This window comes from Papilio xuthus, unplaced genomic scaffold, assembly GCF_000836235.2.
Source record: "Papilio xuthus unplaced genomic scaffold, Pxut_1.1 DF827680.1, whole genome shotgun sequence".
Lineage (NCBI taxonomy): Eukaryota > Metazoa > Arthropoda > Insecta > Lepidoptera > Papilionidae > Papilio > Papilio xuthus.
Genome location: NW_013530969.1, coordinates 2,781,964 through 2,809,950, shown reverse-complemented (window position 1 = coordinate 2,809,950; position 27,987 = coordinate 2,781,964). Strand labels below are relative to the sequence as shown.

Below are 27,987 nucleotides of genomic sequence, written 5' to 3'. Positions count from 1 at the left end.
TTTTTAGTGAAAAAGAAACACGATGGCATCACTATCCCACGCCGTCGCCATGTTTTGTCATTATGGTTCCGGCTCCGCGTGCGAAGTTGCACAGAGCAATAGGCAAATAGGCGCCATTTTGGTCTAAAGTAGTCTCAAATTTAATTCAATCTTCTAAAGAAATTTGATAAAGTTCACTGAACACGTGTATATTCCTCCGGAATCACTATAAATTGAAGAAAAAACTAAACCGTATGGAAATGGATGGGCCACGAGGTGGATTCCGAGGTGGTGGTCGCGGCGGCCCACCCGGTCTCAGAGGCCGAGGCGGATTTGATATGCGTGGACGGTAAGAAATCTCTTTATTTGAAATGTAGCTAAAAGATTCACTTACTTTAGCTTTGTTCCTTTCTCAATGTTCATTCAAACTTGAATAGGTTATATCACTATGATGACACTATCAGACATCAGATAACATCATTTGTTGTTATATTAGTGGTGTTCCCGGTATGCGAGGCCGCGGTGGCCCACCACGAGGAGCTCTTGGACCACGTGGAGCACCGCGAGGGTTTAGAGGACCCATGCGCGGCGAAAGAGGTGGTCGTTTCCCACCTGGACCTCAAGGCCCTGGTCCACATCCAGTACCTACGATAGAAACTAGAGTTGGTCCACCACAAAGTAAGAAATATTTTCTTTAACATATTTGGCTGTTGATTGATCATATCCATAGATTTAAGGCATGTTTCTTTTCAGGAGGAGGTTTCAATAATAGAGGAGGCCTGGGTGGTATGAGAGGTCGAGGCGGTCGAGGTCGTGGTGATTTTGGACCACGAAATGATAGAGGAGGAAGAGGAATGCCTATGAGAGGTAAAATAATGACTTGATTCTTGGACTCATGTTCAGTATTCTTTATTTTAGTTCCTTTTGGAGCTTGTTGTTTGAATAATTATTAACACCGAAGAAGCATTTACTATACAAATTTAACATGTTGGTTAAAATAGCAGAATGTTAACAGACTACATAAGACATTTTTAAACTAGGTAGAGGTGGCAGAGGAGGTCCAGGCGCACCACCTTTAAATGGTCCACCAATAGGTGGTCCTCTTCCACATCCAGGACCACATGGACCACCAGCACCAATCCAAAGCGGCCTTCCTAACATCCTACCAAGGGGAGTGCCTCCATTGCATCAATCAAATGCACCACCAAACCAGTCACAGGGACCACCGTTCAAACGTGGTGGAGGGCCTCCACATGGCGGAGGTGGGCCACCCAAAAGAGGGAGGTGTGTATAGAGAATTAAAATTATTTAATTTCGTTTACTACTAATCCTAAAAAACATTCTAGAAAAAGCAAAGGTTTCTGGAATTTAGCATGTAGTAACTTTATTAGTTGATTTTATAGTACTACTAGTTATTGCCTGCAACTCAGTCTTCGCAGAATTAAAAAAAACTAATAAGCTGTATGTATGTTCTTCCAGACTATGTCCTACGTCTATGCCAAATTTCAGCTTGATCCATTCAGCCATTTTGGAGATACCTTCAAACAATTCTACTATCTAACTATTTTCATTTATAGTATTAGTAAGATGGATGTATGTGTTGCAATTTATTTTAAGATGAATTCAAGTGCATGAAATACTTCTTTATAATGTAATGTGTTATAAAAATTAATAAACACCAAATGTATAATTGGATTTGTGTCAGGTTTGACGGACCACGTGGTGGTGGAGTGAGGCAGCCGCCGCCTGGCGCCTACTCAGTACCACCAGCACACAACCCGCAACAGGCCAATGGCTATGGACCCCCAGTGTAAGTGCTTCTCACATACTACATTAACATTAAATAAGTATAGCTAAATATCCTTTCTGTGTATTTTAAGTATGTTCAAGTAATAATAATAGGAATTAAAATCATATTATTTCAATGATGATCCACAATCTTGATAGGAATGTGCCGTCTGATACATATATGACGTCAACTTTAAATCTGATAAAATTATCTTATTCTCTAGAATATGGTTATAGTTTTTTTGAGTTTACAGAGAATAGTTTTATTCAACAGGCACACAGGTTATCAACAATATGAACAGCCTCCTGCAGAGCCGTTCCCACCGCCATCATACAATGCATCAAGGTTATTATAATTTTTACTTTTACTACTTCAATTTACCTTACTGTAGTGCTAAAGATGTGTAGTAGAAGCTTTTTGCATGGTCATAATTTAAGTTTTGATCTGAGTATAAACCCATTGTTTCATTAATGTTTTTATTAAAGGTTACTTTTGCTTGAAATTAGATTTAGTATTAGATTGAATTGTTGTCACTCTTGACCTAAAACAAATTTAAAAGTTGTAACATTGTAATAAATAATCTATAATTCATTTTGAAAAAATGTTAGTGATTGGAGATGATTGTAATTCTATATTAACATTTATTGGGTTAGTTTCATGTAAAAACATATTATTTTGATAATAAACAAATAATTTAGGATATTTTAAATGATGAAACTTTACAAGATAGGAATTGCCGTCTGATACTTAGATGCAGATACTTGTTACTCTGAATTATATCAAAGATACACAAGTTGAATATGTGTGTAGCAGTTTGTTGAGCGTGGTTTGTTTCCAGCTCGTATCAAAGCGGCGGCAACTATTCGGTGCCGGCGCCTGCTCCTGCCAGCTCCTATTCCAGTAATTATGGATCAAACTATGGTTATTCCACTAGCGGACAAGGTTACGAAAATAATGGATACAGGTTTGTACATATAATTACCTGATATGCTGTTGTGTTTTTATGGTTTTGCTGAAATTTTATTTTTTTATTTATTTTACATACATCATTGTATATGCACAATCATGTAGGATAGTTTTATTTACTCTAATTATGCAATTCTTTAGTATACCTCACACCTTATTCCTGCAACTAGTTATTGCATTGTCAATTATTTTTTTTAATATAGCTGGAAAAAAAATATCGTGCAAGTAAAGCATAACTACTCATGCAATAAAAAATTACATATCTTAAAAATTACTGTAACGATTTTCTTCTCATGGGTCAGTTGTATTTTTTTTTAAATAGAGGATTAATATAAGTGTATTTGTATTACAGCGCCGGCGCAGCAGGTGGTGCCGGTGACGCAGGGTACGGTGCCGCGGAGCCCGCGTACGGCGGCGCCGCGCCCGCATACGACTCGTACTCGCAGCCCACGTACTCCTCGTACCAGCAGCCGCAGCAGTACACCAACACATATGGTAAATACAACAATTCTTTTGAATACACACCATACACAACACAACTGTACTCTTAAGTCATAGATACATAAACTGTAGATTACTAATCCGGAACACAACATTGAAGCAAGAAAGGCATCCGGAGGTCTTATGTTAGGATAAATTTCCTCAGTGTTTTCATTTACTACACAAAATTACGTTTCGAAAATTGACTCTATTAGCCATCAAACTTCTATGAAACACTTCATCCATAGGTTATATATCTTATGTTAACCAATTATAAGTCAATTATGAACTGATTAAATGAAAGAAATATCTCCATTTATAAGAAACGTAGTAAAATTTTGAAGGATCAAAGAAAGTAATTTTTTTCAAAGATAACATGTTTAGTGCCATCGACAGTTCATTTTTAAGCGAACGATCGCAATGGCACTGAATGTGTTACTGCACGCGAAACATTCAAAATATAAAGTGAATGTACACAAACATGAGATATTTATAGATCAAAAATATTAAGATACAATGAAATGAAGGACCAAATATTAAGTATGTATTATAGAAATATAAATCGATATGTGGAACAAATAAACCAGTATTATAAGATTTAGGTGTTATTCCAAAGGTATATCAAGTAGATTTTAAGAAAAAGCATAAATCATAATAAAAAATATTACAATTTACTATAATAGGTTAAATTGTTCATTCAGCATAATTGCAGCTTTCACACAAAAGCCAGAAGTTCAATGTTTTGCACATTTTGTAATTTAAATTTTTTTATAAGTATCGTTAATTTATTATGCCCAGTATGCTGTCAGAACATGCTTTAAAGCTTAGATTAGGCTAAATAGTATTACGGGCATATGATTCTCAAATATATTTTGTTCCTCATAAATATAAAAGTAGCTTTAAATATTAAGAATTAATTTAATGAGAAAGTAAAAAAGTGTGTCGGGATGCAAACATTTTTAAGATTCAGTTTACTCTGTAGTACTGTTTTGTTCATTAAAATTCAAGTAATTTATTAGACCAATGGAGATGTTTAAACAAAGATGATCACACGATACCCAATCCAAGAAAAAAGTTACCATACAAAATGGGAAATATAGAAATACTTGCTACAAATACCTTTAAAGCTTATCTATCAGCCTAGCTATAAATGTGTTAATATTAATTTCATTTCAGAATTTGAATTAGGTTAAAAGAAAGTTGTAATTTCTCTATCATGTTAAGCATCTATCTAATTGTTTGCATTACAGGCAGTTGGTGATCTCTTTGACTATAATGGAAAGTATTTGCGTCTATTTGCCACAAAAAAAATCGTAGCTGCATCAAATATTTGAAGCTTTGGATTCAAATGTGTAGTTTTTCATAAAATGTATAATTAAGAATTAGGTAAGATAAATATAATGCAAATTCTAATAATAATTTCTCTCAATTTTCGTAAAAATGTGAATAAACTTTAAAAAATAAAGCAAACTTTAAAGAAAGCTTTTGTTACTCCTCATTTTTTGTATAATTATGTCAATCTCAATAAGTTAGACATGTTGGTTTTCTTTATACAGTGACCCAATGTGTGAGGAAAGAACTACTTTGATGTATTTTGTGACCCAATATGTTAGGAGAGGATTACTTTTATGTATTTTATTTGACATTCTTGTAAAATGGTATGCAAATACCATGCTAATTAGATGTAAGGACGCATTTCGTAATAAAATTATGGAAGATAACATTTGTGTGATTTATTTTTGTAAAACTGACTGTTTTATATTTTAAGATGTCAAAAGGGTCACAGTTAAACGAAAAGTTGGTAGAGTTGCAAAGAAATATAGTAATTTAGGTTTAGTACTTAATAAAAATATTAACAGAGCAAAATCAAAAAAAGTGAATCTATATTGCTAAAAACAGTGGCAAGAAATTATATCCAATTGTTGATTTCCTTATACGATTTTTTAACATAATTTACATGTAGATGAAATATTCATTTAATGCTCTATCATTATTGTGAGTCAAAAACATGTGGTAAAGGAAAAAAGACAATAAATAGTTTTAAAAGTTAGTAAATAGATGATTAAGCAATACTTACTAGCATGTTATTAAGGTAAAATCATGATGGTTTCATTTAGTAAGATGTTACATTCAGGACTTCTAAAACTTCAATGTCAGGTTGTCAATTTTTTTATGGCTACTGCCATATTAAATGATATTTACAAATATGAAATTGTGGGAAAAATAGTTTGAAAAGCAACTAATATACTATATGGTTTTAAATTCTTTATGTTGTTCCAAATCAAAGTACAAACGTTCAAATGCTTCTATTACACTATTTTGTATTCTCATCAGAAATTCTGTTATTGTGTCGTAACCAGAAACTGAAAAAAAATCCCTTTTCGTTTATTAAAACTAAATCTTGGTTTGGAAAAGCATAACAAACATCAAAAAACTAAATTCGCTCTTTGGTGGTCGAACAATAGCGCATCGCGTGTTTAAGGGATAATATGATAATTATTGTGTTCAATTGCAAACATTCAAATCTGTTTCATTTTAAGAATCAAATAAGGCTATAGGTGAGGAGGGCTTATTATTTTAATACACTTTGAAACGAGTGGCAAAGTAACATTTTTAAACTTGTCCGATACATATTAGTGCTTGAAAAATATCATTATTAACATTGTTAGCTTCCAAATATTAAATCACAGAAACTAAAGGATTTAGATTTTTCTAGACGAGAGAAGTAACAATGATAAAAGCCTTTATTTGCAACAAGCATGGTCAAATTTGTTCCTTTTTCATCTAACACTTTGCTCAAATAATTGTATTTTAGTAAAATAGTACACTTGAATAATTGCCATAAAATTTTTAAAATTAAAACACTGAAAGGGAACAATGTTGACCGAAATTAAAAGTTATATTGAGCGTAATATAATGAAGAACATTACAAATATGCAACATAAGGCAAACTTGAAATGAAGTAAAATGAGAAAACCATAAATCTTGTACGAGATATGGAGATTAAAATGTAAAAATATTACAGGTAATGGCTATTCAATACTTTATATACTATAAAAATTACATTTTAATAATGCAAACTAGTATGTAAGTCTAACTTATATTGATGCCACAGAGAAATTGCAATTAAACATTCATGCACGAGTTGTTTAGATATTATGATTAAAAATTTTATAACATTAATATGCAGTATTTATGACCAAAGTGCCAATTCCTCTTGTGATTTGTTTGTATCAGGTACAATATTATATGTTAAGACGAGAGAAACGTAACAATAAAGTTTAGTAGGAATGCAACTTTTTTTATTCTGCTTTTTTTTAATGAAACAAAAATTTGGCTTAAGTCCATAATACCTACATTAGTTATATAATATACAAATACATATTTCTCACATTTTACTAACATGTTACAAAATATTTGTAGTTTATTTTGTTATGTAATATTACTTGTGCTATTACTAAAATGTTTTTTTTATGTTTAGGATATGGATGACATAACTTGAACAGCAATCTCATATTTGTGTATCAACTCCCGCAAATGCTGGATGGAATGAAGATAACATGAAAACTTCACACTTCAAAGGTATGGATCATTTATTAAACTAATACTTAGACTTTTGTATGAGTGCTAGACTAGACCACAGTAAAAGTTCGGACACGTAAACTTGTACATTCTCTGTTCTGCTGAATAATGCAATAAATCTTTGAACTAATGAGCGCAAATGTGGCAGCTACTAGCATGGGTTGGATATTTCAAAATACGGTATTATGACAAACCTATATTAATTTACCACAGCTAATATTGGCAAAGTCTCTTCATAAATATAGAAAACCCATCCAAGGGAAGAATGATTTATATGTAAGAGAGTACTCGAGAATATTTGATAACAAGGCTGCATCTTTATGCAAGAATTTCATTGAATTCTCATTATATATATATATATATATATATATATATTTCAACATGACATATTACGATCTCTATATTATGTGTTCTACGTAATGATCTGATTTGGGCATATGGTCGAAAATGCAAATTTGTACGTTTCAATTTCTACAATAAATTTATGTAATAATTGTAATTATGTGATAACACACATAAAAAATACAAACATACCCTCTTATTGAAGTATGCTAATTATACTATCTTTAAGTTCCAGGTAACAACCCACTGGATTGAAAAAGTGGCCGGCAAAACAATTTGAAGGAAAATAAAGCAGTAATAATTGTTAGTTAATAAGTGTTTGAAATAAATAAAAATTGTAAAAACACAATCTTTTATTGTTATATCCTAAATTCTTTCCTTATTTAGAAATCAAATTATTGCTACTATTTTTACGTTAGTTTGCATTATGCCAGCACAGTAATAAAAATAGCGCTGGCATAATGTAACTGGCGCCAGTGCGTCTAAACGTCAAAAGGAACTCGCTTCATCACTACTGCCTGCATGGTATGCAGCAAAGTCTAAGTCTCTGGAATACATATTCATGAAATCAGAGACTGGAACACTTAAACCAGGGAATGTAGATATTTAAGAAAAAGAACAAGCACAATACCAACTAAAACTCCTCAGAATGAGAAACACATAAGAGGGGAACAGGCTTTACACTTTACTATCATGCCACGCCTTGTAGATAGATTGACCTAAAAGGTAATGTTGGATCTATGTGACAAGATCATTAAGAAATTGTTTGGCAACTATGGACACAGACACAGGAATGAGATGTGATGTGGCTGCAGTTCAAAGACCAACTGCTAGTATATGAATACTTATTGTCCAGACAACCTGACGATTGGTCTTGGTTGGAAAGATTCAGGGGTAAAAGGTGACAGAGTGGATCACCTGTCTCCTGGTCCGATCAAGTATAGGCTATATTGGGACTCAATCATGAATGCCCTGAAACACCATGTAAATGACCTTCTGTAGATTCAATGGAATAAATATAGATTCAAAGGAATGTCAAAGTACGTAACTTTTTTCAGTAAGTTATTTATACAGATGTTGTTAACCCAGATTCTGATTTTTTCAAACTTAAGTTTCAAGTAAATGTCTGATCTGAAGTTCTTTACCTACATGGAAAATATAAGACATTTTTAATTTCGCATAAGTCTGTTGAACGCAGGATAAGGAATAAATAAAACTGATATTTGTTTTTAAAGTTTTACTTATAATTAAGCAGTAGCTTCAGGCAATGTGGTAATGATGTCCGAGTCACCAGGGTCTGTGATGGCCAGAGTGCATACCCTGTAGTATTTACCACAAGCTGTTCCCAACTCAATGTTGTTACCGCTGTAGTGGTGGACTCCAGTCTTTGCCAAAAGAGCATAGTACTCAACTTCAGATTTCCTGTAAAATATTGATAAATTAGTGAGTAATTGAAACTTAATGGAATTATTGTTTACAATAACCTTAAAAATCTAGCTACACATTTTAGTAGTGCTAAAATTATATGCATATAATGTAAATACTTATTTCTATTTATATTCCATCAATTATTGACACATTAAAAATCAAATGACAATAATAACATCATGTTTTTCTCACCTGTCAAATATAAGCACATGGTCCAGGACTACTCCATAGGGTTTCCATTTCGATTGACTCAGTAAAATGACAAAGTTACTAACAGTAAACTTCAAGACTCAGTGCCATTGTAATGAAATAATGCTAAATTTACTTGCACTACAACATTTTACTGTAGTCAACTCTACGGAAACCATACTTCTTTGTCGGAAGACTCCATATGCTTTCCACAAATAGAAATAATGGAAACTCTACTTCTCAGCAGTCTCACCTTAGTGGGGGAGCATTCTTAGCAATGATGACCAGCTTGGCTTTCCCCTGTCGCAGGGTTTTCAAAGTCTGCTTATATCCTAGGCAGTATTTGCCCGATTTCATCACCAAAGCCAATCTTGAGTTGATTGACTCAATGGTCTTTTTCTGAAAAAGTACAGGATTTGATTCAATTGCACATTAGTGTGACAATAGCTTGATTATCAAACTCTTACAAAGTTTAATAATTTCAGTGTTGATGTGTTATCAGCGCCAAATTACATAAAGATTAATAATTTGTGCGAAATTATTGATATATCAGTCACGTTTAATAACCTAAAAATCATGTAAGGTGCATCCTCAACCCTGCTATTTATTGAAATAGCAAGCCTATCGAGCAACATTTATTATAGGACTAATGAAGAGGTTTTTTACCAATAATAAAAAACCATGCCACAAGTCCATTCGAAATACACGTGTTATAATACTCACTTGTTTCTTTGCCGCAACCATTTTTGATTTTTGCAGTAATCAATACTGAAAGAAATAATGTAGTGTTAGACAATTTAAAAAAAACACAATTAAAGTTAAGAAATTAAAATTAAATAGACGACTTAAAAGTTAAAAAGAATATAAAAGTAAAATACCTGACGCTTGTGATAGCAAACGCTAAAGAAAAAGAAAGATGGCCAACGTGAACTAGGGATGTCCTTAACATCGATATGTCAAATTTGTTCGATGTAAATCCGAATGATCCAATGTTTTGACAAATATCTTGTGTTGTATTCGATATATTTTACTCTTTGATATATCGGTATATTTTATAGAAGCATCGAATATTTGATTTTTTTCATTATTTTATCGAATTTATAATAAACTATTAAAAAAAATTAATATCTTGGAATATCTGTTCGTTGCCCTAAGATCTAATATCGCAGTTAATTAACATGATATTACTAGCAATTACCTTGAATACTTTTTGGGCAGTAAAGAGTAATTTAGTAACTAAATTACTCGACAAAGGTACTCGACTAAATAACTAGCCTATTGCGAAGCAATCAATAATGTAACTTTAATAATTATAACTCATGTTTTGCGATCCGATCCACTATATACATGTATCGATTTAACATCCGATCGAATGCCATTGTATCCACACAAAAATCTAACGGATCATTTTTCATTGTATCCACATCCACACATCCACCAAGGATCGGATTGTGCATCCCTAGCTGCAGTTTTGTGCTTGTGACTCATTTATATACTCTTTGTTGTGACTTGTGAACCAATTGTGAACTTGTGATTGCTTATTGCTTGTGATTGGTATCGTATCGTTCTAGGTGATAGTCAACTTTATGTGTGTTTATTATCTATGATATTTGGTCTATTTGACGTTGCTTATGTAGTGCTAATTTTAATTTAAATTTTAAATTTCTTCAATTATAAAGTTGTATGAAATTTGTTATAAAATGATTGATAAAGTGATAAAAAAGATTATACCCTCGGAACCCTCTGCACTGGGAAAATTATACCTCTTGTCCTATAATATTATTCAAACTATAGGGTAAGTAAATTTTGATAATTTCAAATAATATCAGAACATAAACGGTTTTAATCACATTTTATTTTATAATAAAGTGTTTACCATGTCTTTAATTCGTTTCAATTTTTGAAAAACCGCAAGTATTAACATCAATTTATGAATTTCTCTTTCAGTTGGTTTTATTTATTATGGGAGTCAGCAGTTCATTTTTTAAACCGTGGAACACTTGCAACATATTGGGGTGAAGTAAAATGGACTATTATTATATTTCAAAATGCTGCAATTTTAGAGGTAAGATGAATATTTTTTGATCCATATATAGACTAATATAGTTTATTATTTTTTAAGATTGCACTTGATCATATTTTAGCCTGATTTAGTGCACTTCTATAAAGTAAAGAAGATAATGAGAAGTGTATTGTTATTTACTTTTCTTTCTTGTTTGTTCAGCCATGAGACAAAGATTGCCACAATTACCAAAAAACCAAGAATTATTTATAAATGTATTTGATTTTACATTATTTAAAAAGGTTTCTTTTTACTTCTACTGGTTACATGTCTAATTAGATTGGAATTTAAATACAATGGGTAATAATAATGTAACTGCTTTGTTGAGGTTTGTAATTTATGTATGTTATTGTTTCCTATTACTCTCCTGATCTCTACACTGAGATTTAACCAGTTTGAATATTCCATAGTATAAAAAAATATAAAAGAGTTGTGTTATTACATTAGAATATATAATATAATAGTTAAACATTGAGAACATTAAGATGATTTTGAAAAAATCACAATTTTGCTTTTATATTAAATTGAAGTCTGAACAATCAAAATATGTTTAGATGTTAATTTCAAAACAGTGTTTCAGTGTCCTTTTGTCCTATTTGTGGCTATGTGTGTAATTAAAAATATTCAAATAATTACATTGTTATTGTTTTATTAGTTTTAAAACATAAAATCTTTTTATTTCTTTTATTTAATAATAGCTATGCCCGCAAATTCGTTCGTGTGAAATACTATCGTTGGGTAGCAATAATAAGCAATAACAGCTATACTGTTCTAGTGATACCTTCTAATAAGCATCCATCCTTCCAACTAAACATTCAAATTTATATTTATTAGTTAGATGTATTTTTTAAAATTTCAGTAAAAAATAGGATTTATTTGCTATATTAAAGATGAATATTTTTCATCATTTGTATCCATCATGTTTTATTTTAGTTTATAGTAGAAGGTGGCAAATTAGCAAGTGGCTACTTTATATTAATTCTAAACACTAAAGTGAGCACTGCCCATGGGTTTTGCTAAGGAATCTATAAATGGGAATTGGACAAATAAACTTTAGACCCACATAGATAACCAAATAATGATTTGTCAGTTTACATAAAAAAATTGTGGATAAGCATTATCTCTTAAAAAAAAATTGGCTAGTTTGGAACCCCCCACCAGAATGTTGCAGTTAAATTGACCACCTTACATATACAATGCGATATTTACCCTTCTTACTGAATATATATTTAGCATTCAAGCTATGTGGTGCCGTTACTAATTTTTTTTTTAATTTGCTTCAAATAATTTTATATCAATACCAGTGTTAAAAAAGGCAATGAATGAATATTTTCAGACAGGTTAAAGTCCGCGTCGCGTGACTCGTAAATTTAATGTGAATTCATAAATATTCATTGCTGAGGAGGCAAGCGTTTTTTAAATAAATCAATACCTTGACGTGTTAAACCACCTTATACGCACGAAACGGCCTACATACCATACATCTAACGGTGTCCATAAGTCTATGAGATGAATCGTAAAAGAAGCGATGATAATTTTTTGATAGAGAATTTTTTTTTGCAATAAGTTTTAACGCCCTTTATTTGTCATAAATGTCGTCCTTTTACTTTTTTCTTGTATCGAAAGTATAATAATTAATTTAAAAATTATGCATTATATATAATATTATCAGTATTATTTATTACAAATTGAGTATTTCACATAAATTTCTCAAAAACTATTATATATTTACTTAATAAATTGAAAATCATTAGTCTCTGTAGTGTCGAAAAAAAACGTATTTCGCGAACATGATGTTGCATTTATAAATTGGAATTTTTGTTTTAATAATTTTTTTTGTCTGTCTATCTTCTTTACTGAGATCTCTTACGAATCGCACACAAAAGAAAAAGGTCTCTAACTGCTGGTTTCTAAGACTAAAATCCCTGTATAAAACATATTACCTCTATTTTGTCAAAGATAAGAGCGAAATCGATATATTTTACGAAAGGATTTTAGTCTCAGAAACCAACGATAAGAGATGTTAAATGAACATTGAACGGTGACAAAGAAAATTTAACAAATGTTATGTTATTTATTTTGCAGGTAGTGCACGCGGCTTTGAGGTTGGTGCCGTCAGGTGTGATGGTGGTCCTGATGCAGGTGTATTCTCGTGTGTTCCTCGTGTGCGGCGTATTGTTGACAACACAGGGCGCCCCCGCCAGCCCCGGTTTGCCGCTCTGTGTGCTCGCCTGGTCCATCACTGAGATCGTACGATACGGATACTATGCACTCAACTTGACTAATTCCGTGCCACAATCTCTGCTCTTTTTAAGGTATTTATCAATTCATATATGCCTTTCTTTCAAATTCTTTCATTTGTGGTTTCCTTATGATGTTTTTCTTGACCGTAAAGTGTCTGATAAATGTACATACATTCGAAAATAAAAAAAAATAAGGTGGTGAAACGCGGTGTTCGACCCTAGGACTACAACCAGGATTTCAGTTAAAATTAATTACAGTCAGGTGATCGAATTTTAGTTGGAATATCATAGTGATAGTCTTATTTTTGTATAGCAGTAAAGTAATTGAATATACGTGTTTGCATAATAAGTTTATTTTGACCTCATAAAGTCAAACAGTTAATATGTACTTTGATATCGATTTTTTGTCCTTGTGTGAGTTAGCAACAACCAATAAGGAGCGTTCGAAATGAATTTGTAAACAATGCGCTGAGCTTGTGTGAATTTGTATTTCATTTATACTACACACTACTATACTACGTAATTAACGTGAGCATATATGTTTTGACTCAAAACGGGACATTCTTTTTTTAGGTAATTAACAGGTAGTCAATGAAAAGTAAAAGTTTTTTTTAATTTCTTTACAAATTAAAAAATACATATTGCAGAAACGTTGATTATATTTATCAGAGGAACAACTTTGTTTTAATCTAAGTACCTATGAATAATAGCTTGTGATGATTTTAAGCAAGTATGAAACTCTTCATCGACCCTAACTTAGGCTTAATTACCAACAACCCCGCATTTTTTTTCGTAACGATAAAAAGAGACAGTCCCGTTCAAAATGGGACGTCTGGCTACGTTATACATGACTTACTATAAAACATTAAATATTAAACTAAAATACATATGTAATTTTATTAAAACAATCTGAATCTTGGATTAATATTTTTATCAATATGACATGTCTTTAAGTGACTTGACAAAAAAACGACGGTAACGTTTTTCGTGCATCCAATGTATGAGCGTTCCGTTTGTCCTCTTTGTCTCACCGTTTGACGTCTTTAACCTTCACTTGACCGCTTTTAAAATGTGACGTGCGACTTTGTATTTATATCAACCAGAGTGTTATAGCGATATTTTTTAATGTTAATATTTTTCATTCCAGATATTCGACTTTCCTTGTATTGTATCCACTTGGGATAACGGGGGAACTGCTGTGTATGTATCATGCTCTCGATGAAATTGCTTCCCATAAGTTATTTACAGTTCTAATGCCAAATAAATGGAACTTCATATTTAATTATTATTACTTTTTAATATTCTATATGCTTTTGTATATTCCATTATTCCCTGTCTTATTTGGACATATGTTAAAGCAGAGAAATAAAATGCTAAGTAAAGATGTTAAAAAGCAAATATAAGCTTAAATAATTTTCTTAGACAAATTAAATATTTTTGGTAATTTATTTCTATTTATAGTTTTTATTTATTTTCATTTCTTTGAGTGGCCATAATTTGAAAAAATTATTACACTTTTGTTTTAACGAGACACGTTGTCGATAGCACCAAAATTTGAATTGAAAATGTTTTTGAGTTGAATATTTTTGATTTACATACGAGTAATATATTTTCAAAAGAAGTACTTTTGTTATATTTATAAAGTAAATCTGTATTTATTTTGTTATTTAAATAGGTGATAAGTACAATGGCTTATAGACGCTAAGAGTCGGTGATGCTGGAATAGTAACAATATAATCTGTTTAATAAATAAATAATACGTAATTATATGGTTATTATGTGGTTTGTTAAATATTTCAAATGTCTGTATTTGAATTGTTTGGGTCATGGAAAATGTGGTTGATAAATACATATTTTACATTAACTAGTGTTTTTTTTAACCTTGAACCCGGAATGTAACACGGCCTCGATATTGACGAAGGTGATAGCCATAAGTGATTTTAACGTAACAAATAAAATTGTTGACCGAAGTATTGTCTGCAGTACTTATGTATGTATAAATAAACAACTGTCGCCCACGTTCCCGTCCGCGCGAAATTAAAATTAAAGTAAATTAGGAACCTATGTATTCTTTGAGTCAATGTTCTACATTACTGTCATATTTCATCAAGATCTGTTGAGCCGTTCTGGAGATAGCTTCAAACAAACACCCATCCATCCATCTACACATTCGTATTTTTAACATCCATACAAAGTACGATTATATAAACATAGACGATATAAATCACTAGATATATAATTATTACATAGTTATAAGTAATGAACAGATGACGTCAAGCGTAGTATTGTTGGCTGGAAAAAAACAAAATCACTGATCTGAACATGGTTAAGAGAAATTAGGTTTTTATACGTAATTACAGATTAACAGGTTAAACATGGAAGAAGGGTGTAACTATAGAAACAAAATAATATCGTACAACATTTTTATCATCTTAATTATTATATCAAATTAATAAATTACGCCGCAGAAAGGAATATCAACTCATTAATTGTTCCTTAACAATAAATATTGTAATAGTGTGGTAACTATCATAATAATCATGATTTGTATCCGAAATGTTATCAGATCGGTTTGCTTTTAATATTGTGATAATGTTTGTTGCTCAATTATCAATCGATCTAGGTCTTATAAAAGGTTCCATTAGCAAGGAAAACAGATAGTTTTATTGGAGTACGATGATGAAGTTAACAGTGGTGGCATTGGCTATATGCCTCGTGTCTGCTGAGGCCAACATTGTAAAAACCCTTTACCCTGGGTAAGCTTTTTTTTAATAATGGACTACGCCAAGTGTACCTGCTGGTCGTGTCTTCCAGTAAGATCTCGGTAACGGAAGATACACGACAAAGAGAATTGTGTCTTTTCCGGTTTGAAATCAAGAAGATTTTATCGAACCCGATCCGTGACCCAACAGAGTCTGTCGTCTTCCAATGATAAAAAAATTAAAAGAAACAGGAAATGCCATGTTACTTCTAATTCGTTTTGGATCTCGTTATATCCAAGTATGTATAATAGCATATACAAGCTACATAAAAAATTATAACCAGTGACATTGAACTATTTAGTCATAATAATAGACTTTTTAACCGATATTTTATTGTTTACCAAGGCATCTATAACTAGGAATCTATTGATTTTTATAATCAGTTATGAGACGACGTTTTTATGTAAAACAATGTCGTATTCATCTGTATTTTTTGTAAAATTTCGTGTTTAGTTTAAGATGGGGCCACGGTCAGACGGCGAACATCAACGAGTACATCGACAACACGGTTCAAATGTTGGTGCCATTTATACAGAACAATGGCCTCGACCCTATGAAGCTACCCGATATCAGCGAAGGTTTTGAAGTGGTTGGTATTTTGGAAAAAAACTAAAATGTTCATTAATCAGTCATTAATTTAATCATAATATTTTATTAAAATCATATCTTTTTAGAAGGAATTTTGTATTACATTATTGTAATAAACACACTCTCACACATCCACTACAAATATTTACCAATTGTTACACGGCTTTTCTAAAATCCTCTTTGATTTCGATAAAAAATGATTTAAATCAGAAACCGATTAAAAGGATAAACCACATTGAAACAAATTAAAAGATTTAAGATATTAATCTTATATTTCGTAAGTTTTATCGCTTAGGTACAGGATAAGATTATTAGTTACAATATATGTTAGTTTTTAACCTATAGATTAAATAAAACTATAAGGCTTACTGCTTAGATTGTTAATAAATTACTAAAAGATTCCACTAACTTCTTACGTTTTTACCCGTAACGTTTCCGGGTTACATAAATGGAAAACATTAATACGGATATAAGGTTGAATCATTGTCAATAACAGCCTACACTAAGGTTCTCGGATTTGAAAATATTTTAAATACATGTTATATAAACACAACTAGCTTCATTTTTAAACCTTTAAAGGCCTCTTAAATGTGTATTTAACCATATCCGGTTCGATAACTGTAAAATTGGATTAACCTTGATTTAAAATTGTTGAAATATTGTGTTACGATGAACTATTGTTATTATTAACACTATATCTAAACATATTATGGTATTTATTATTAATTGTAAGGGATTGATCAAAATAAGTGAGAAAGTCGGGATCGAGAGAAATCACTATCTTAATAACATTATATCTTACTAATATTATAAATGCGAATCTTTGGATGGATGGATGTTCGTTAGAAAGGCGATCGACGAAGAACACAGTCTGGAAGAACATATGTCACTTATTAAGTTTTTTTTTTAATTTCGCACAGACTGAGTTGCAGGCGATAACTAAAAACGACAAATATATCGCTGTCTCTTGGACTATTACTTATCCAGATTCGACTTTAACTATTTTTTATTGCAGAAACCTATGTGGGTAACATACAGTGCGTTACTGAAGCTACATGATGGTACTATGACGGGATTGGTAAATCTGTCACGCTCTGGTGACCAACAGGTTAACTACTTCGCAAAAATGTTGCGCGTCAAAGTACAACTGCGCTTCGAAGACCTCGAGGTGGGTTTCCTTTGCAAATCCGCTTTTTTATATATAAAACAGTTAAACCTAAAGTGAATTGGTACTAGCCATACGCAGAATGTTTGCAGATGACTCTACCTTCCATTAACGTCCCGCACTCGTCTGAAAAATACCGTTAGTCAACGCAGCCAAATACTTGTTTTTTCCTAATTATTTGTTTTCGTTGTTTATTGTTGTTCTTTTGTTACGTTTTACTTGTTGTTTTGTTTGTTTTTATTTACTGATCTTACCTTGGTCCACTTTTGATATCCATGGGAAGAAATGTGGACACTTTCTACCGAAAATATTTTTATTACTTTTATATTGAGTATAGTATAGTTGTTACAATAATAAAATTGCAACAACTAATTATAAAACCTTTTTGGTCAACCGTACTGACCATCGACACGTGACGTCATGCGGTCATCGGCAAAGCTTCTACGCACAAGTAATGTGTGTAAAATTATATTAAATAGCACATATTCTATTATATTATTTTTAATAACTTTTTTTAGATCACCTGTTTGTGTGTTGTGAAACCGAATTTACGATCAGTATACTAATGACTCTACGTAACCGTTTTTTTTTATTTCCAGTTCAAATACAGGTACCTGGTAAAAGTAATGAACATTGGTCCTACGGGTGGCATCGTCGGTTCCCTGAATCGTTTAGATGTTGTAGCGGATGTCCTCATTGACTTCAACAACGATGAAATGCAACTCCAACAATTGTCATTAACGAATATTGGGTAAGACAGTCCAAATGATTAAAACTCTAGGCTCTGTCGGTCGGTAGTCGGTTTCTGAGACCAATATCAGTAAAAAAACATATTGTCATCCATGTCATCTTTGACAAAACAGAGATAAATTATGCTTAAAAGAGATTTTGGTCTCAAAAACCTACGGTAAGCAAATTGCAATAAATGAATTATAAACCTCAATTGATCCCCTTTTATTAGCTTGGTGCGACAAAATTATAATTAACATTTTCAACATTTTCAGACGGCTACGTGTGAAGCTTACGGGTAATGCTTTGATTGATTGGTTGGTAAATCCAGTAGTCAGTGTGTTCCTTAGAATCTTCGATACGACTATCATCAAGGAGGTCGGTATGATCATTCGTTCGGCTGTGCAGAGCGCAATCGACAATATCAACACAAATCTGAAAGATACCATAGCACGCCTGGAATCATACAATTAATAAAAACATTTTGTTTCTTACTTGAATGATAAATAAAGAAAATAAGAAAAAAAGTAGTTTTGTTTTTTTTTGACACTATTTTTTTAAAATTACATAGTAAACTGATGTAAGCAGTTCTGTCTGTTTCCTTTATTTTCCTATTTAGCTAATGTTATATGAATTAAAAAAATATATTGTTATCATTTATTTTATATCCTTTTTCTATCTGATATATAGTTATTTTTTGTTTTTAGTGTTGCCCAAGAGTAAACGATGATATCAGGTTATAGGTATAACTTTGGATGTCAATTGAAAAATAATGTTGGCGGATTCTAAAATTATTCTGTGTAGGTTGTCCAAATATTGTTAATTAAAAAAAAATAGCATCCATTCAACTATTGGACAATTTTTTACATTTTCTGTAATTTTTTTTATCTGTAAAATTTAAATGCCAAAGTCAAAATGATTGTTTAAATGTCAATCAAAGTCTTGTACATATGACATGAAATATGGTTCTTTTCTCTTGAAAGCATGGTGTGATTGTTGCGAACGATATTTATTTATATAAATATATATTGAATTTGAGAATACCAGCACTAACTGGAACTTCCGTTATTGTCAGTCTTTCTAGATTGTCTTAGTATAACAATCTTTGGTCATTAAAATGGGAAAAGCAAAAAAATTAAAGCCATCTCAAATTGGTAAAAATATCGCACTTGCGGATCAGATTGAGGCTGTAAATTCTGTTAAAAATAAGAGTCGCATTAAGCAGAAGAACCGACATGATGATGACGAAGAAGTGAGTATTCTATAGTTATTTTTACAGTTGATATGGTCATTTAAATGTTCAGTGTTATTGTTTTTTAAATAAGTTTGTGAATGCAGATTTATCCAAGAAAATATTGAAGGCTGCAAGAAGACAGCAAGTTGAACTTGGTGATGGTGAAACTAGTGCATCAGTTAAACATGTTCTTCCACTGGACATCAATGGTACAAGGACTACAATGACTTAAACATTTTTAGTGAAATTTTTTAATCAAGTGAACTCATTTGTAATTATTACATTACAGAAGCAAGTTCTGACAATGAAGTTGAGTCTGATACAGACGACTTGGAGCCTGATACTTATTATGACAATATTGAAATCAATGAGGAAGATGAAGAGGCTTTGAGAATGTTCATGTCTAGTAGACCAGAGAAGACCAGGACATTAGCAGATATTATAAAAGACAAGATAACAGACAAACATACTGAACTGCAAACACAATTCTCAGATGTAGAAACATTGAAGCTACAAAATATTGATCCAAGGTTTTTCTATTTCTATTCTTTCTATAAAATGTTTTTTCATTATTTAACAACCATAGTTGAATTGTGTTATTTAACCAGCCTCATTTTTAAGCAACCTCAAAATTAATCATCAACTTACAATCTTACTGATACAAATGTGAAAGTTTGGGAGTATGGACGGATAGATGTTTGTTAAAAGGTATCTCTAAAATAGCTGCATGGATCTTGCTGAAATTTGTCATAGATGTAGGACATAACCTGGAAGAGCACCGGCTACTAATTAAGTTAATTCCGAGCAGAATGTGTTGTGGGTAACATCTAGTAAATTATAACTTATCTTTTAGGATAAAAACAATGTACCAAGGTGTAAGGGATGTTTTACAAAAATATCGCTCAGGTAAATTACCTAAAGCTTTTAAAATGATCCCACATCTACAAAATTGGGAGCAAATACTATATTTAACTGAACCAACAACTTGGTCAGCTGCGGCAATGTATCAGGTAAGTATTCTATGATGCATTAATGCTTTCAATTATTAATTCTTTTTTTTTTTCTAATTTGTTGATTTTCAATTTTTTTAGGCTACCAGAATTTTTGCATCAAATCTTAAAGAAAAGATGGCACAAAGATTCTATAATCTGGTTCTACTTCCTCGTGTTAGAGATGATTTAGCTGAATACAAAAGATTAAACTTCCATTTATATCAAGCACTACGAAAGTCCCTATTTAAGCCAGGAGCATTTATGAAAGGAATTTTGCTGCCTTTGTTAGAGGTATATATTTTATTTTTACTAAATATTTGTTGGTTCAATTATAACTTTAATAAACTTGTGAGTATTTAAAAATAATCAATGATTACAGTCAGGTGACTGCACATTGCGCGAAGCTATTATTGTTGGCTCTGTATTGGCCCGTAATTCAGTGCCAGTTTTGCACTCTAGTGCAGCTTTGTTGAAAATCGCCGAAATGGACTATACTGGTGCCAATTCTATATTTTTACGAATATTGTTCGACAAAAAATATGCTCTTCCATACAGGGTTGTGGATTCTGTTGTTTTTCATTTTCTAAGGTGAGTCTATAACATTGTCATGTCTGTTTTGCATATTTGTTATTGGAAAAGTTGTTTCCAAAATTTAAATATTGAAAAAAACATAATGTTTAGCTGAACACAGATATTAATTAGCCAGTTGGTTCATTATTATGTTTATTGAAAAAACAACCTGAAGTTACTACCTTTTCATAGGTTCCAAACAGAGTCTAGAATGTTGCCAGTGCTGTGGCACCAGGCTCTTCTAACATTTGTTCAACGCTACAAAGCTGATATTTCTACAGAGCAACGGGATGCACTCTTAGAATTATTGAGAAAACAATCACACCCTACCATCACACCAGAGGTAAGAACAATGATATGTTATTAGATCTGAGTACCATGTATGTTTTGGTTTATTCACTTTCAGCATTATTAGTATTTATACACAAGTAAGATTGTATATTTGTTTTAGATTCGCAGGGAGTTACAATCTGCACAGTGCAGAGATGTTGAAGTCAATGAAGCTTTACAGAACTGTATGGCGGTGGAATAAATATGACAATGTTTTGTATATAAATCAATTTATATTGTGTATGTTTTTTTAATTTTTATGTCATTGAGTTATTTCCTTTTAGGTTACCCTTTACATTGCTTTAAAATGTTACATACAAAAAAGGAAAACGACATTTAAACTTTCATTAAACTTTTAATCTGTATAGGTATATCAACTTGACTAGATATAAAATGAATTGGAGGCAACACTGACTTTCCACAGTCGCATTTTCTACCCGAGATAAAATCAAATGACCCAACTTTGTAGCCACAATTTTCACAGTGTAATTTTCCTTTAGTCCATTGTTCATCCTCAACTTTTGTTCTGATCCATGGTGGAATTTTATCTTCATAAAGATAAATAAATCTATTTAAATCGTAATTCTCGCAATCTTTAGTGCCGCACGACTTGGGGTTATGTGCAATATTTGTGTCGTTTAAGAGAACATGACGACATTTGCGACATTTAATTATATTTCTTCCTTGTTCCATAGTAAATATCTATCAGTTATGTCTTAATATTTGTAAAATGTACAAACTTATGTTAAATCCAAAAAAGTATAGGATTAACGCGACATTTTAAAGTTGTAGGTAAACATAATTGACATATGACAATGACAGTAACATGCGTTAGACAGACTAATAAGCGCACAGATTTTTAGTCATGCAACCCTAAACCATTTTCCGTATCTATATTCTATAACTATTATCTTATCAAAACTTTTCTTGAATAAATAATGTATTATACAATCATTTGTTGAAAATTGTAAGAAAATAGACGACCCGATTCCACATTTGATAATAATAATTAAATTGATGTCAATAAAATGCAAACATAAATGGCTAGAGGCTAACTGAAAAAAATCCATAATAGTGTGGTATGGCTATGTGGCCTACAGCTGCCTGATTCGTTCAATAGGTCACGTCTCACCCTCATCAAAGGTTTTATTACACCTACCCAGATATGACAGACGTGGCATTGCAAGAAAGGATACATGAAAAGACAAAATAGTTCTCTAGAAATAAAACAACAATTCGCATGTGCGTGATATTTTATTTCATTGATCTTATTTAGATATATTCAACGAGAATTTTGCGCTGTCCAATGAATGCAAAGTTTTATTAAACTATATGACTAATGTGCTCTGTTTAATTAAAATGATTTCCGTACAAACATGTACAATACTTAGCACGTATTCCGGTATTATTAATCAGTGTAACAATAATGAGCGAACGTTCAATAATAACGTCGTATAAAAATTATTCGTAAAGCGTTAATAAGTGATTTTATCCTTTCAATATACATAAACTGTTCTTTTCTCTCATAGTCAGTATTCAATAGATGTTCGAGTGACTTTTACAAACTAATTTTAGATGTGTTTGTACAGAGAGGCTTGAAAACCACTCATAACTGAAATTGGACATGGTTGCAAATGTAACGAGAGGATTAAATCAAAGTAAATTGTTTAGAATTTTTAGAATGTCTTCATTATTGTCTTATATAATACAATATTATTTTAGAATGTTATCGAGTGGTGAACAAGCCGCTACACACTAGACGACAAGAGCTTTACAATAACCGACGATATATCTTCACGAACTCGCTTACCTATCTAACGATTGATGCAAAATCCTGATGTGTTTATGCTTACCTTAAGCCGTACCTAATTATTAAACCTCATTGCGCTTACTTTCTAAATTACGAAATTGAGTCGCCTGGCGCTAGAAACACGCAACATGCTTTAGAAAAAGATTTTGTGTAACAAAAACTAAAATAGCTTATGTCGGTGAATAAAACATCACATTAATAAAATAAACGCATTGGAAATATCATAAAACATTTTTATGGAAATATTTATTTATACATTCTGGATTTACTTTTGGACAAAACGCGACGAAAATAAATCATTTAATTTTAAACCAAAATTGTAGTAACAAATATTTTTTTTTGTTCAGAATGTATAAAGAAATAAATATATTTAAATGTAACATGTTCACTGATATTCGCTTTATTTTCAGCTTAACAATATAAAATTTCGATCACAGACAAAATTACTAATTATTATTATTCACACGCATTTTGTTTGCGTTAAATGTTGATGAAATATAAAGTACTAAACTTATCAATACAATATTCTAATATAATATAATTACGTGTTTATTAAAAGCTGAAACAACCAGTGTTGTGTGACAATAATTATTAAGACAATAATTTTCAAATTAAGCAACAGTTATACATTAGATAAATTGAAAAGAATATATATTCTAAAAGAATTAAAAAGCTTACTTAAAATAGGCATTCGTAAAAGGGCACCTTATTAATACATCTAGACACAGACACGATTTTGTTAAGATTTCTCTAGGAAAAGTTACGTGGATACGTTACTCAGCAGAAAAGCAGAGTTAAATTATTTATAATATCCATTCATGATTCGATGACTTATTTTTACATTGAGTTTGTTATAATTTTAACTAAATATAGATCTTAGTACTTGACATTTTATTAGGCACGCTGAAAACAAAGGTCAAAAGGTCTTTTCTGTCCAAAGTGCTAAATGAAATTTCTATCGTTCTGAAGTACTGTTAATGTTGGGATAGGTGTAAACTTGTCTGAAAGGTCTTTTTGAATATAAACTGATAAAGTTATTTGACCCGGTGAGTATAAGTCAAACTAAAATTATGACGGCGCACTAGCGCCACTGTCTCAAAAGCAAAAGTAGCACAACATTTAGGAGTAAAATGCAGTAATCGTAACAAGTTCTACGATCTCATTGCATTGAACATTAAATTATTATTTTTTAATATTGAATTTAGATAAAATTAAAAAGTTAACATTGACCGATTTGTGAAATTTATATGAATGAGGCATCTACAATGTTTAGGTGTCTATGAAGCAGAAACAAATCGTGTCTGTTTGTAAAATCACTGAAAATAAGACAATTAAATTAATTATTAATTGATTTGTTTCTTGATACCTTTGATAGTGAAGAGTTATACGACTCATAATAAATTGGTGTCTTAGGAGGTAATAAATGTGTGTTAAAGAGCTATTGCTTCTAAAACTTCGGGTTGATAAAAATCTACGAAGAATGATTTATAAAAAAACGAAAATGTGTAGGTACACTTTATAGAAATGATGTGCGGTCTAGTATTGTAAGCGAGATTTAAACTTTAACTATAATTATTGAATCATACACATCTAATATTAATTAATGTCTAGACAGCTAGTAGGTACTATTGTTAAATCCAAAACACCCTGTGCTTAAGCGCTTAGACTTAATGATGAACCATAGATAAGTAAGGGGTTACTCAAGGTTGGGTAAAGAGCGGAGCTAATGTTTATTTGTTGTAAGACTGAACCGAATAAGCGATCCTTCAGTTCAATCCGAATTTTATTAACTTTGATTGTTAACAATGTTAGTTAAAACATTTTTTTATGGAAAGATGGTTCAAGATCGATTAATGGCCACCAAGACTAAATGGGTTTTGGATTGTGCGCTTCGTAGCTTTAATATTATTAACATTTGTAAAATTCTTATTGGTATTGCCATTAGATGAAATTACACTAAAACTAACATAATTAAGTAATAAATAAAATCATTTAACAAATTAGCTCGTAGTTTAAGTTATAAAAAATTCTGATATCAAAATGTTAAGAGATTAATGAACGAAGTAACAGAATTATATGAATTATGTTTATTAGAAGTTAACTATTGCTAATGAATTTTTCTGTAAAAGAAAATAAATAAAATAGCATTCAACAATAAAAATCATTAACATTACAATTATCCGTACGTAAAAATATGCAAATCCAATCTTATTTATATTTACTTAAAAATATTTCTTAAACGTATAAATATTTAAAACAAAATATTTCTTATAATTAAGTATAAGAAGATAAAAAAATAATTAAGATACAACAAGTCGTAATTAAAAATCCTAATATTTAACTTAAAAAAATTGTGCAGAATTTAACTTTAAAAATTATATAAATACTACGAGCCTCTATTTTCATTGTAAGCTAGTATTAAAAAAAAGATTATATTGTCTTGAATATGAACAAATAGATCTAAATGTATGAAATGTGTAAAATTTATATTTTATTATATAAGATTACAAGAGTCTACAACTACGAAAGCAAATAACTAATGTGCTTAGCTTTAGTATAACAGTAACTTGCGGCAAAGCAAATAACTTTTTGTTACTTCATTTAAATATTAGAGATTTCAGAATAGGAGTAATCACTACTCGCAATTGACCAAATTACAAACCTATTTCTATTTATAATAACCTATTAACTACTCGTTTAATGAAATGAAAATGATTCATAACTGAATCTAACAATCGTCTGACAGCAGACGCCCATTTGCGTTTATTTGCTGCGCGGCAAAATAACGCAAGTGGGCATTGTGACCTTATTTTTATGTCAATGAATAACTATTTCTTACATTCGTTCAGTGTTGATAAAACAGGTAACATTTGCGATAATTTGAAATCGCGACTTAAAAGGCACATTGTAAAACTGATTAACATATAAAAACAATAATAAAGTAGGTATTTAACCTCTGTAAATTCTTTGCGTTTATGGATTCGATTGATGGATGGATTTTAAACAGTACATGAAGTATTGTTAAAAGATTGTGTGATTGTTAAGGATTCTTTAAACCTTCAACTTATTGCATGTCTATGGGCAGCGGTCACTTCGCTATTTTAGTGATTTTTATGGCAGTTCGTTTACCACCTTGTATTATAAAAATGTTTGAGATTTTAACAAATTATTCTAAAAACAATCATGGTACTTTCCCGTTTTGTACTTAAAAGCGTTACGTCTCACAATAAAGCTCCTTTAAAACCAAATTTATTTTAAGAAATCTCATTACAGCCATCTTAAATATAAAGCGATCTTGTTATTCATAGTTAATTATATAATGTAAGTTCATGTCGGCATTAATTATTATTTAGTTTTTTGAAAATTATAAATTATTTTTGCGTGTATATAAACCTAATAAACAAGGTTTCAAGATAAATATATCAACTAAAATGTAATATAGAAAGGGACTAAACACAGCGAAGCACAAAATTCCAACGTATTGGATGTAGCAAAGACTTGATTATTCAAAGTATTGGTGTTCATTTATGACAAAGTTAAGCGTAACCTGTGTGAAAATTTACATTATTATAAATTGATGTCATAGCAATATGTACAGTCACAATTTCGATTCTTATAATATGGTAGGTTTCATTATTGCTTACAATGATATTGGCGAATCACCTTATTTCATAATTAGGATATACGATATAACATAATGTTAATGATATCTTTTTGAGCGACCATTTTAGCAAAACTTTATAAAGTATTTATGTAAATTGATAAAATTTTAAATACAATGTATTCAAATAACAAGAGCCATATTTTGAACGTTACGTACGTAATGTAATTAGTTTAAAGAATTTAAGAAGAAATACTGTAAATAAAAATTAATAAAGTAAGTAATGAATGATACTATTATAGTTATAATAATTTAAATGGATATGATTATCGTAGCGATGAAGTTACCGGTTAATATTAATAATAAATGGGCCAAGTGAATTGTCACAAACGCACTTCCACAAGGAGCATCTCAAGTAGACACTTGATCAAGTTGTGTTAGACATTACCTAGCTACAATGTAAAGGCAAGGAGCGAGGACGGGTAGAAAGCGTTTTTCGTTTACTCCCTTCTGGAAATACAAGTTCACTGTTATTACGTAGTGTCTCAGTCTTATAAACTTCATACTGCACAGCTGAGATCGAAGTCGTCTACACGTTCCACACAACAACAAGTTTGAATCCGAATCCGTCGCATCGAAATAAACAAATAGAAAAGATCAAAAGTGCTATTGCATATCGTAAATTATTAGTTATAATTATTAATAAAAATGTATAAACAGCTTCTTTGGAGAACCTGTACACTACGAAAAAATTAAAGCACCCAACGTGTCCGTCGGCTGTCGCAAGGCAAGCCACTCTCCTCGACTTACAGCCGACCTCTACTGAAGAACATGTAACTCACGCCCACTACGATCCGTTCCGCTCCACTCGACGATCCTGGACATTCCTCCGGTAATACTCACAAAGATATCATGAAGTTTTAACAAATGGACTCGACACGAGCGGCAGAGGCCGGCTCGCTCGCAATATCGCGAGGACGTGTTAATTTAGGCATCGATAGAATTATAAAATTGGTCCATTCGGGTCGGGCCACGTCACAGGAAGGTCCGCGCGTCGGGGCGGGGGAGGCGCGCGATACGCCGGCAAAAGTGGAAGCGAGCGCGCGGCGCCGCGGCCGCTGTCGGCTCCGGCGCGTCAGGCGCGTC

General features: G+C 31.5%; 5 protein-coding genes across 6 annotated transcripts; 4 read left to right on the top strand and 1 right to left on the bottom strand.

Moving 5' to 3' along the window:
• Window positions 1–36: 36 nt before the first annotated feature.
• On the top strand, window positions 37–7,477 carry LOC106117134 (collagen alpha-1(III) chain-like). Of its 2 annotated transcripts, XR_001227859.1 has the most exons (10): window positions 37–328; window positions 476–657; window positions 733–846; window positions 1,020–1,263; window positions 1,685–1,789; window positions 2,042–2,113; window positions 2,607–2,732; window positions 3,087–3,229; window positions 6,696–6,796; window positions 7,368–7,477. XR_001227859.1 is itself a non-coding variant. In NM_001311852.1 (9 exon segments), coding segments are annotated over 9 exon segments (1,092 nt in total). In that variant the 5' UTR covers window positions 145–233; the 3' UTR covers window positions 4,476–4,891.
• Window positions 7,478–8,360: 883 nt separating this feature from the next.
• On the bottom strand, window positions 8,361–9,646 carry RpL30 (ribosomal protein L30). Its single transcript, NM_001312312.1, is given in 4 exon segments — window positions 8,361–8,560; window positions 9,009–9,154; window positions 9,479–9,523; window positions 9,634–9,646. Coding segments are annotated over 3 exon segments (342 nt in total). The 5' UTR covers window positions 9,500–9,523; window positions 9,634–9,646; the 3' UTR covers window positions 8,361–8,385.
• A 747-nt stretch (window positions 9,647–10,393) lies between these two features.
• Hacd1 (3-hydroxyacyl-CoA dehydratase 1) lies at window positions 10,394–14,895 on the top strand. Its single transcript, NM_001312271.1, is given in 4 exon segments — window positions 10,394–10,550; window positions 10,703–10,820; window positions 12,903–13,132; window positions 14,208–14,895. Coding segments are annotated over 4 exon segments (699 nt in total). The 5' UTR covers window positions 10,394–10,455; the 3' UTR covers window positions 14,464–14,895.
• Window positions 14,896–15,702: 807 nt separating this feature from the next.
• On the top strand, window positions 15,703–18,820 carry LOC106117078 (uncharacterized). The gene is made up of 5 exons (XM_013311150.1): window positions 15,703–15,816; window positions 16,276–16,411; window positions 17,426–17,578; window positions 18,175–18,326; window positions 18,580–18,820. Exons 1-5 carry the CDS (start codon window positions 15,737–15,739, stop codon window positions 18,776–18,778), a joined length of 720 nt encoding a protein of 239 aa, XP_013166604.1. The 5' UTR covers window positions 15,703–15,736; the 3' UTR covers window positions 18,779–18,820.
• A 445-nt stretch (window positions 18,821–19,265) lies between these two features.
• On the top strand, window positions 19,266–21,671 carry bys (Bystin). Its single transcript, XM_013311708.1, has 8 exons — window positions 19,266–19,556; window positions 19,630–19,747; window positions 19,828–20,068; window positions 20,392–20,548; window positions 20,630–20,821; window positions 20,910–21,118; window positions 21,293–21,443; window positions 21,552–21,671. Exons 1-8 carry the CDS (start codon window positions 19,422–19,424, stop codon window positions 21,630–21,632), a joined length of 1,284 nt encoding a protein of 427 aa, XP_013167162.1. The 5' UTR covers window positions 19,266–19,421; the 3' UTR covers window positions 21,633–21,671.
• Window positions 21,672–27,987: the final 6,316 nt, after the last annotated feature.

Coding starts and splice junctions, on each gene's coding strand:
- LOC106117078 (XM_013311150.1), top strand. CDS start 15,737: ATGATGAAGTTAACAGTGGTGGCATTGGCTATATGCCTCGTGTCTGCT. Junction 15,817..16,275: donor GTAAAAACCCTTTACCCTGG/GTAAGCTTTTTT, acceptor TTTCGTGTTTAG/TTTAAGATGGGGCCACGGTC. Junction 16,412..17,425: donor TCAGCGAAGGTTTTGAAGTG/GTTGGTATTTTG, acceptor TTTTTATTGCAG/AAACCTATGTGGGTAACATA.
- bys (XM_013311708.1), top strand. CDS start 19,422: ATGGGAAAAGCAAAAAAATTAAAGCCATCTCAAATTGGTAAAAATATC. Junction 20,069..20,391: donor CTACAAAATATTGATCCAAG/GTTTTTCTATTT, acceptor CTTATCTTTTAG/GATAAAAACAATGTACCAAG. Junction 21,444..21,551: donor ACCCTACCATCACACCAGAG/GTAAGAACAATG, acceptor TATTTGTTTTAG/ATTCGCAGGGAGTTACAATC.